An 11,235-nucleotide genomic window follows, 5' to 3' on the forward strand; every position below is an offset into this window, starting at 1 on the left:
CCCCTATGGTCCAGTGGTGGCTGGTGGCACTTCAAATCGAAGGACGGGCTCATAATAATGTCTGGAATGGAACGGTATCAATCACATGGTTTCCATGGTTTCCATGTGTTTGATAGCAATCCATCGATTCCATTCCTGCCATTATTATGAGTCGTCCTCCCCTCACCAGCCTCCTCTGCTATGGTCCCCCTACGTTTCCCCTACCTACTGTACCAGTCCATGCAGTCACTGTTCAGTCTCACTGCTCTTCTCCAAGCCTGGGGGGTCCCTCAGTCTAATCAAAAGCCTGCTCAGTCCAATACAGTACTACACCAGCCCTCAGTCCAATACAGTACTACACCAGCACTCAGTCCAATACAGTACTACACCAGCACTCAGTCCAATACAGTACTACACCAGCCCTCAGTCCAATACAGTACTACACCAGCCCTCAGTCCAATACAGTACTACACCAGCACTCAGTCCAATACAGTACTACACCAGCCCTCAGTCTAATACAGTACTACACCAGCACTCAGTCCAATACAGTACTACACCAGCACTCAGTCCAATACAGTACTACACCAGCACTCAGTCTAATACAGTACTACACCAGCACTCAGTCCAATACAGTACTACACCAGCCCTCAGTCTAATACAGTACTACACCAGCACTCAGTCCAATACAGTACTACACCAGCACTCAGTCCAATACAGTACTACACCAGCACTCAGTCCAATACAGTACTACACCAGCACTCAGTCCAATACAGTACTACACCAGCACTCAGTCCAATGCAGTACTACACCAGAACTCAGTCCAATACAGTACTACACCAGCCTTCAGTCCAATACAGTACTACACCAGCACTCAGTCTAATACAGTACTACACCAGCACTCAGTCTAATACAGTACTACACCAACACTCAGTCCAGTCAGTACTACACCAGCACTCAGTCTAATACAGTACTACACCAGCCCTCAGTCCAATACAGTACTACACCAGCACTCAGTCCAATACAGTACTACACCAACACTCAGTCCAATACAGTACTACACCAGCACTCAGTCTAATACAGTACTACACCAGCCCTCAGTCCAATACAGTACTACACCAGCCCTCAGTCCAATACAGTACTACACCAGCACTCAGTCCAATACAGTACTACACCAGCCACTCAGTACCCTTAATACAGTACTACAACCAGCACTCAGTCCAATACAGTACTACACCAGCACTCAGTCCAATACAGTACTACACCAGCACTCAGTCCAATACAGTACTACACCAGCACTCAGTCCAATACAGTACTACACCAGCACTCAGTCCAATACAGTACTACACCAGAACTCAGTCCAATACAGTACTACACCAGCCCTCAGTCCAATACAGTACTACACCAGCACTCAGTCTAATACAGTACTACACCAGCACTCAGTCCAATACAGTACTACACCAGCCCTCAGTCTAATACAGTACTACACCAGCACTCAGTCCAATACAGTACTACACCAGCACTCAGTCCAATACAGTACTACACCAGCACTCAGTCCAATACAGTACTACACCAGCACTCAGTCCAATACAGTACTACACCAGAACTCAGTCCAATACAGTACTACACCAGCCTTCAGTCCAATACAGTACTACACCAGCACTCAGTCTAATACGGTACTACACCAGCCCTCAGTCCAATACAGTACTACACCAGCCCTCAGTCCAATACAGTACTACACCAGCCCTCAGCCCAATACAGTACTACACCAGCCCTCAGTCCAATACAGTACTACACCAGCACTCAGTCCAATACAGTACTACACCAGCCCTCAGTCCAATACAGTACTACACCAGCCCTCAGTCCAATACAGTACTACACCAGCCCTCAGTCCAATACAGTACTACACCAGCCCTCAGTCCAATACAGTACTACACCAGCCCTCAGTCTAATACAGTACTACACCAGCACTCAGTCCAATACAGTACTACACCAGCACTCAGTCCAATACAATACTACACCAGCACTCAGTCCAATACAGTACTACACCAGCACTCAGTCCAATACAATACTACACCAGCACTCAGTCCAATACAGTACTACACCAGCACTCAGTCCAATACAATACTACACCAGCACTCAGTCCAATACAGTACTACACCAGCCCTCAGTCCAATACAGTACTACACCAGCACTCAGTCCAATACAATACTACACCAGCACTCAGTCCAATACAGTACTACACCAGCCCTCAGTCCAATACAGTACTACACCAGCACTCAGTCTAATACAGTACTACACCAACACTCAGTCCAATACAGTACTACACCAGCCCTCAGTCCAATACAGTACTACACCAGCCCTCAGTCCAATACAGTACTACACCAGCACTCAGTCTAATACAGTACTACACCAACACTCAGTCCAGTCAGTACTACACCAGCACTCAGTCTAATACAGTACTACACCAGCCCTCAGTCCAATACAGTACTACACCAGCACTCAGTCCAATACAGTACTACACCAACACTCAGTCCAATACAGTACTACACCAGCACTCAGTCTAATACAGTACTACACCAGCCCTCAGTCCAATACAGTACTACACCAGCCCTCAGTCCAATACAGTACTACACCAGCACTCAGTCCAATACAGTACTACACCAGCACTCAGTCCAATACAGTACTACACCAGAACTCAGTCCAATACAGTACTACACCAGCACTCAGTCCAATACAGTACTACACCAACACTCAGTCCAATACAATACTACACCAGCACTCAGTCCAATACAGTACTACACCAGCCCTCAGTCCAATACAGTACTACACCAGCACTCAGTCTAATACAGTACTACACCAGCCCTCAGTCCAATACAGTACTACACCAGCCCTCAGTCCAATACAGTACTACACCAGCACTCAGTCCAATACAGTACTACACCAACACTCAGTCCAATACAGTACTACACCAGCACTCAGTCCAATACAGTACTACACCAGCACTCAGTCCAGTACAGTACTACACCATGTTTTTGCGTGGTCAAGTTCACTCATTGAAGCGGGATTGAAGTTAGCTGATGCCTTGGTTCGGTGCTGCCTCAGCTCTCACAGGAAGTGTTGCTCTCTGTCACTAGAAACTCTCAGTGAAGCCAGGTACGAGTGAAGCTACCATGGTCTATGTTGTCACAGAGGGAATAAGAGCACTGGCCCTTTAATAACATGGCACGATACAAAACGGTCTCTGAACAGAACTCAGAGCTACAGACAGGACCACAATCCAGTGCTATAGCCCTTTCTCTCACCTGCTGCCTCCTGGGTACTGTAGTCAACGGTAGTAACTGTGACAGCTCTGTGGGTTGAGTGCCAGTGTAGTCATTGCCCTGTGGTGTCTTGGGTATTGTAGTTCGGATGCTGACTCCAACTCTGTCTCTATCGCTCCCTCTCTCTCTCTATCTATCTCCCTCTCCCTCTCTCCCTCTTCCTCTCCCTCTATCTCCCTCTCTCCCTCCCTCTCTCTCCCTCTCCCTCTCCCTCTCTCCCTCTCTCTCTCTCTCCCTCTCCCTCTCCCTCTTTCTCTCTCCCTACATTCTCTCTTTTCTCAGGTACTGGAACTCTCTGAGTAACCTGGTGGCATCGCTGCTTAACTCTGTTCGCTCCATCGCCTCCCTGTTACTGCTACTCTTCCTCTTCATCATCATCTTCAGCCTGCTCGGCATGCAGCTCTTCGGAGGCAAGTTCAACTTTGACGAGACGCGCCGGTCAACCTTCGACAACTTTCCCCAGTCGCTGCTCACCGTCTTTCAGGTAGGGAGAGAAGGGAGAATGATGGAGAATCTGTTTGGTTCAATTGTACTCTATTATACTATAGTCTACTCTACTGTACTCTATTATACTGTAGTCTACTCTACTGTACTCTATTATAATCTAGTTTACTGTACTCTATTATACCATAGTCTACTCTACTCTACTGTACTCTATTATAATCTAGTTTACTGTACTCTATTATACTATAGTCTACTGCACTCTACTGTACTCTATTATACTGTAGTCTACTCTACTGTACTCTATTATAATCTAGTTTACTGTACTCTATTATACTGTAGTCTTCTCTACTGTACTCTATTATACTGTAGTCTACTCTACTGTACTTTACTATAGTCTAGTCTTCTCTACTGTACTATATTGTACTCTAGTCTAGTCTACTGTACTCTATTGTACTGTAGTCTACTGTACTATATTATACTGTAGTCTACTCTACTGTACTCTATTATAATCTAGTTTACTGTACTCTATTATACTGTAGTCTTCTCTACTGTACTCTATTATACTCTAGTCTTCTCTACTGTACTCTATTATACTGTAGTCTACTCTACTGTACTTTATTATAGTCTAGTCTTCTCTACTGTACTCTATTATACTGTAGTCTACTGTACTCTATTATACTGTAGTCTACTCTACTGTACTCTATTATACTCTGGTCTACAGTACTATATTATACTCCAGTCTAGTCTACTGTAGTATATTATACTTTAGTTTACTGTACTCTATTATACTCTAGTTTACTGTACTGTATTATACTCTAGTCTTCTGTACTCTATTATACTTGAGTTTACTGTACTCTAATATACTCTAGTCTACTGTACTATATTATACTCCAGTCTAGTCTACTGTACTCTAGTATACTATAGTCTAGTCTACTATACTCTAGTATACTCTACTCTAGTCTACTGTACTGTACTCTATTATACTGTAGTATACTGTACTCTAGTATACTATAGTCTAGTCTACTATACTCTAGTATACTCTACTCTAGTCTACTGTACTGTACTCTATTATACTGTACTCTATTATACTCTAGTATACTGCACTCTATTATGCTCTAGTATACTGTACTATATTATACTCTAGTCTACTGTACTCTATTATACTCTAGTATACTGTACTGTACTATATTATACTCTAGTCTTCTCTACTGTACTATACTTTACTCCACTCTACTCTATTCTCAAGGTCCAGTCATTTGAGTAAATGTAACTTTCTTGTTGTCTATGTTGCCTATGGTGAATAGTTGTTGTCTATGGTGAATAGTTGTTGTCTATGGTGAATAGTTGGTGTCTATGGTGAATAGTTGTTGCCTATGGTGAATAGTTGTTGTCTATGGTGAATAGTTGTTGTCTATGGTGAATAGTTGTTGTCTATGGTGCCTATGGTGAATAGTTGTTGTCTATGGTGAATAGTTGTTGTCTATGGTGAATAGTTGTTGCCTATGGTGAATAGTTGTTGTCTATGGTGAATAGTTGTTGTCTATGGTGAATAGTTGTTGTCTATGGTGAGTAGTTGTTGTCTATGGTGAATAGTTGTTGTCTATGGTGAATAGTTGTTGTCTATGGTGAATAGTTGTTGTCTATGGTGAATAGTTGTTGTCTATGGTGAGTAGTTGTTGTCTATGGTGAATAGTTGTTGTCTATGGTGAGTAGTTGTTGTCTATGGTGAATAGTTGTTGTCTATGGTGAGTAGTTGTTGTCTATGGTGAATAGTTGTTGTCTATGGTGAATAGTTGTTGTCTATGGTGAATAGTTGTTGTCTATGGTGAATAGTTGTTGTCTATGGTGAATAGTTGTTGTCTATGGTGCCTATGGTGAATAGTTGTTGTCTATGGTGAATAGTTGTTGTCTATGGTGCCTATGGTGAATAGTTGTTGCCTATGGTGAATAGTTGTTGTCTATGGTGCCTATGGTGAAAAGTTGTTGCCTATGGTGAATAGTTGTTTTCTATGGTGCCTATGGTGAATAGTTGTTGTCTATGGTGAATAGTTGTTGTCTATGGTGCCTATGGTGAATAGTTTTTGTCTATGGTGAATAGTTGCTATCTATGGTGAATAGGTGTTGTCTATGGTGCCTATGGTGAATAGTTGTTGTCTATGGTGAATAGTTATTCATGTTGTAGTTTTCCTCCTTCATCTGTTGTTCCTGTGTGTGTGTTCTCAGATCCTGACAGGTGAGGACTGGAACTCAGTGATGTATGACGGCATCATGGCCTACGGAGGGGCGTCCTTCCCAGGGATGCTAGTCTGCATCTACTTCATCATCCTGTTCATCTGTGGAAACTGTATCCTTGTAAAGAACAGATGTGTGTAGGGCCTTTCACACTGACAGAGGACATGATGCTTTATATCCAGAACCATCAGCAGGATGATTGTTCTCCTGTCAACCCAGTTCATTGTAATACCACTGGTATGGTATCTCAGATGTTTCCTCAATGACTAGGAGTAGCCTGAAATCCAAACCATATAAGGTAAGACAGAGTGATATTCAGTTTGGATTCCAGGCTACTCAAGTATCAGGGTTGATTGTTGTCAACTCAACTCTTCACTCAGTCATGTCACCCAGGTGTTTTGTTCTACACAACATGGTGAGTGATCAGCTGACACTTCATTGTTAGCTAGCTGAAGCCATGCTCCACTTCCTTGACTCCACCTCCCTGACCAGATATCCTCCTGAATGTCTTCTTGGCCATCGCCGTGGACAACCTGGCTGATGCTGAGAGTCTGACGTCAGCACAGAAGGAGGAGGAGGAGGAGAAGGAGAGGAAGAAGCTGGCCAGGTAATTTGCATGATGTGTGTGTGTGTGTGTGTGTGTGTGTGGTGTGTGTGTGTGTGTGTGTGTGTGTGTGTGTGTGTGTGTGTGTGTGTGTGTGTGTGTGTGTGTGTGTGTGTGTGTGTGTGTGTTACGTGCATCCACATCCATTCAAGTGTGTATGCCTGAGTGGTTTTGCTCCATTCTGACACAGAACGGCCAGTCCGGAGAAGCGACATGTCAATGAAAAGCCCCCGATGATCGAGGCAGAAGAGAAGAAGGAGGAGAAGATTGAGCTGAAGTCCATCACCTCAGACAGAGAGACAACCAATGCCACCAAGGTATGTCTCAGACACACCTGTCCTCGTTAGATACACCTGTCCTTGTTAGACACAACTGTCCTCGTTAGACACACCTGTCCTTGTTAGACACACCTGTCCTCGTTAGTCGCACCTGTCCTCGTTAGACACATCTGTCCTCGTTAGTCGTTAGACACACCTGTCCTCGTTAGAACCATCTGTCCTCATTAGACACATCTGTCCTCGTTAGATACATCTGTCCTCGTTAGATGCACCTGTCCTCGTTAGATACACCTGTCCTCGTTAGACCTACCTGTCCTCGTTAGATACACCTGTCCTCGTTAGACACACCTGTCCTCGTAAGAGACACCTGTCCTCGTTAGATACACCTGTCCTCATTAGATATACCTGTCCTCGTTAGAAACACCTGTCCTCGTTAGATACACCTGTCCTCGTTAGACACACCTGTCCTCGTTAGACACACCTGTCCTCGTTAGAGACACCTGTCCTCGTTAGATACACCTTTCCTCATTAGATATACCTGTCCTCATTAGACACACCTGTCCTCGTTAGATGCACCTGTCCTCGTTAGATGCACCTGTCCTCATTAGATGCACCTGTCCTCGTTAGATACACCTGTCCTCGTTAGATACACCTGTCCTCGTTAGATTTACCTGTCCTCATTAGATGTACCTGTCCTCGTTAGATACACCTGTCCTCGTTAGATACACCTGTCCTCGTTAGATTTATTACCTGTCCTCATTAGATGCACCTGTCCTCGTTAGATACACCTGTCCTCGTTAGATACACCTGTCCTCGTTAGACACACCTGTCCTCGTTAGATACACCTGTCCTCGTTAGATACACCTGTCCTCGTTAGACACACCTGTCCTCGTTAGATTTACCTGTCCTCGTTAGATACACCTGTCCTCGTTAGATACACCTGTCCTCGTTAGATAAACCTGTCCTCGTTAGATACACCTGTCCTCGTTAGACACACCTGTCCTCGTTAGATTTACCTGTCCTCGTTAGATACACCTGTCCTCGTTAGACACACCTGTCCTCGTTAGATTTACCTGTCCTCGTTAGATACACCTGTCCTCGTTAGAGACACCTGTCCTCGTTAGATTCACCTGTCCTCGTTAGATTTACCTGTCCTCATTAGATTTACCTGTCCTCATTAGATATACCTGTCCTCCTGACTGGAGACACCAGTCCTCCAAGTTGTAATGTAATATTATCTAGTCAAGTCAATACTTCACTTTACAGATTCAACAACATAAAATATGTTTGGTTTAGTAGTATCAGTCTAATTCTTCATCTGTGAAAACACGTCTGCTCTCAGCAGGTGGTATGGTGTTTCCTTTTAAAAGTAGTGTCACTAGTTCTGTCCGTATTGAGGCTGATGTGGAGCTGTGTTACTGTGTTTTGACAGATCAACATTGATGAGTACCAAGTAGATGTGAATGAAGAGAAGAACCCGTATCCAGCTAATGATTTTCCAGGTACCACTGTACCGGTAATAAAAAGTAAGCCGGACCTTTCTAAGGGCTGAACCACACCGGACAACAAGCAGGAGCAGAGAACCAAATCACATCAAACCATTAAGAGACTTCCACACTCAAATCAGGACATTCACAATATTATGTTGTTCTGGTTCTCTCTCTCTTTTGTCTGCTGTGCTTTGCCCCTGTTGATGCTAGAATGTTGTGTGAGGGGGTGTTGATGCTAGAATGTTGTGTGAGGGGGTGTTGATGTTAGAATGCTGTGTGAGGGGGTGTGTTGATGCTAGAAAGTTGTGTGAGGGGGTGTATTGATGTTAGAATGCTGTGTGAGGGGGTGTGTTGATGCTAGAAAGTTGTGTGAGGGGGGGTGTTGATGTTAGAATGTTGTGTGAGGGGTGTGTTGATGCTAGAATGTTGTGTGAGGGGGTGTTGATGCTAGAATGTTGTGTGAGGGGGTGTTGATGTTAGAATGTTGTGTGAGGGGGTGTGTTGATGTTAGAATGTTGTGTGAGGGGTGTGTTGATGTTAGAATGTTGTGTGAGGGGTGTGTTGATGCTAGAATGTTGTGTGAGGGGGGTGTTGATGTTAGAATGTTGTGTGAGGGGTGTGTTGATGCTAGAATGTTGTGTGAGGGGTGTGTTGATGTTAGAATGTTGTGTGAGGGGGTGTGTTGATGTTAGAATGTTGTGTGAGGGGTGTGTTGATGCTAGAATGTTGTGTGAGGGGTGTGTTGATGTTAGAATGTTGTGTGAGGGGGGTGTTGATGCTAGAATGTTGTGTGAGGGGTGTGTTGATGTTAGAATGTTGTGTGAGGGGGTGTGTTGATGTTAGAATGTTGTGTGAGGGGGTGTTGATGCTACAATGTTGTGTGAGGGGGTGTGTTGATGTTAGAATGTTGTGTGAGGGGGGGTGTTGATGTTAGAAGGTTGTGTGAGGGGGTTGTTGATGCTAGAATGTTGTGTGAGGGGGTTTGTTGATGCTAGAATGTTGTGTGAGGGGGTGTTGATGCTAGAATGTTGTGTGAGGGGGTGTGTTGATGCTAGAATGTTGTGTGAGGGGGTGTATTGATGCTAGAATGTTGTGTGAGGGGGTGTTGATGTTAGAATGTTGTGTGAGGGGGTGTTGATGTTAGAATGTTGTGTGAGGGGGTGTTGATGTTAGAATGTTGTGTGAGGGGGTGTTGATGCTAGAATGTTGTGTGAGGGGGTATGTTGATGCTAGAATGTTGTGTGAGGGGGTATGTTGATGCTAGAATGTTGTGTGAGGGGGTGTGTTGATGTTAGAAATGTTGTTGTGAGGGGGGTGTGTTGATGTTAGAATGTTGTGTGAGGGGGTGTTGATGCTAGAATGTTGTGTGAGGGGGGTGTTGATGCTAGAATGTTGTGTGAGGGGGTGTGTTGATGTTAGAATGTTGTGTGAGGGTGTGTGTTGATGCTAGAATGTTGTGTGAGGGGTGTGTTGATATTAGAATGTTGTGTGAGGGGGTGTTGATGCTAGAATGTTGTGTGAGGGGGTGTGTTGATGCTAGAATGTTGTGTGAGGGGGTGTGTTTGATATTAGAATGTGGTGTGAGGGGGTGTGTTGATGCTAGAAAGTTGTGTGAGGGGGGTGTATTGATGTTAGAATGCTGTGTGAGGGGGGTGTGTTGATGCTAGAAAGTTGTGTGAGGGGGGGGTGTTGATGTTAGAAGGTTGTGTGAGGGGTGGTGTTGATGCTAGAATGGTGTGTGAGGGGGTGTTGATGCTAGAATGTTGTGTGAGGGGGTGTTGATGTTAGAATGTTGTGTGAGGGGGTGTGTTGATGTTAGAATGTTGTGTGAGGGGGTGTGTTGATGTTAGAATGTTGTGTGAGGGGTGTGTTGATGCTAGAATGTTGTGTGAGGGGGGGTGTTGATGTTAGAATGTTGTGTGAGGGGTGTGTTGATGCTAGAATGTTGTGTGAGGGGGTGTGTTGATGTTAGAAGTGTTGTGTGAGGGGGTGTGTTGATGTTAGAATGTTGTGTGAGGGGTGTGTTGATGCTAGAATGTTGTGTGAGGGGTGTGTTGATGTTAGAATGTTGTGTGAGGGGTGGTGTTGATGCTAGAATGTTGTGTGAGGGGTGTGTTGATGTTAGAATGTTGTGTGAGGGGGTGTGTTGATGTTAGAATGTTGTGTGAGGGGGTGTTGATGCTAGAATGTTGTGTGAGGGGGTGTGTTGATGTTAGAATGTTGTGTGAGGGGGTGTGTTGATGTTAGAATGTTGTGTGAGGGGGTGTGTTGATGCTAGAATGTTGTGTGAGGGGGTTTGTTGATGCTAGAATGTTGTGTGAGGGGGTGTGTTGATGCTAGAATGTTGTGTGAGGGGTGTGTTGATGCTAGAATGTTGTGTGAGGGGGTGTTGATGCTAGAATGTTGTGTGAGGGGGTGTTGATGTTAGAATGTTGTGTGTGGGGTGTTGATGTTGAATGTTTGTGAGGGGGTTTTTGTTAGAATGTTGTGTGAGGGGGTGTTGATGCTAGAATGTTGTGTGAGGGGTGTGTTGATGCTAGAATGTTGTGTGAGGGGGTATGTTGATGCTAGAATGTTGTGTGCGGGGTGTGTATTGATGTTAGAATGTTGTGTGAGGGGGTGTGTTGATGTTAGAATGTTGTGAGGGGGTGTTGATGCTAGAATGTTGTGTGAGGGGGTGTTGATGCTAGAATGTTGTGTGAGGGGGTGTGTTGATGTTAGAATGTTGTGTGAGGTGTGTGTTGATGCTAGAATGTTGTGTGAGGGGGTGGTTGATATTAGAATGTTTGTGAGGGTGTGTGCTATAATGTTGTGGTGAGGGTGTTTGTTGATGCTAGAATGTTGTGTGAGGGGTGTGTTGATATTAGAATGTTGTGTGAGGGGATGTT

General features: G+C 44.5%; 2 protein-coding genes across 2 annotated transcripts in view; one reads left to right on the forward strand and one right to left on the reverse strand.

Annotated features, from left to right (window-relative positions):
• LOC115186324 (voltage-dependent L-type calcium channel subunit alpha-1C) overlaps window positions 1–8,510 on the forward strand; it is a 45,725-nt gene extending 37,215 nt beyond the window's left edge. The window contains exons 7-11 of the mRNA XM_029746006.1: window positions 3,582–3,783; window positions 5,967–6,087; window positions 6,468–6,582; window positions 6,770–6,896; window positions 8,290–8,510. Of these exons, the coding sequence (XP_029601866.1) occupies window positions 3,582–3,783; window positions 5,967–6,087; window positions 6,468–6,582; window positions 6,770–6,896; window positions 8,290–8,409 (685 nt within the window). The 3' untranslated portion in view covers window positions 8,410–8,510. The remainder of the gene's footprint in view (window positions 1–3,581; window positions 3,784–5,966; window positions 6,088–6,467; window positions 6,583–6,769; window positions 6,897–8,289) is intronic.
• Window positions 8,511–8,553: 43 nt separating this feature from the next.
• LOC115186325 (voltage-dependent L-type calcium channel subunit alpha-1C-like) overlaps window positions 8,554–11,235 on the reverse strand; it is a gene marked incomplete at its 5' end in the record, with an annotated part of 26,007 nt that continues 23,325 nt past the window's right edge. Inside the window, one exon of the mRNA XM_029746007.1 lies at window positions 8,554–8,619. Coding sequence (XP_029601867.1) covers window positions 8,554–8,619 — 66 coding nt within the window. The remainder of the gene's footprint in view (window positions 8,620–11,235) is intronic.

The sequence above is a fragment of the Salmo trutta genome, unplaced genomic scaffold (assembly GCF_901001165.1).
Source record: "Salmo trutta unplaced genomic scaffold, fSalTru1.1, whole genome shotgun sequence".
In the NCBI taxonomy this organism is placed as follows: domain Eukaryota; kingdom Metazoa; phylum Chordata; class Actinopteri; order Salmoniformes; family Salmonidae; genus Salmo; species Salmo trutta.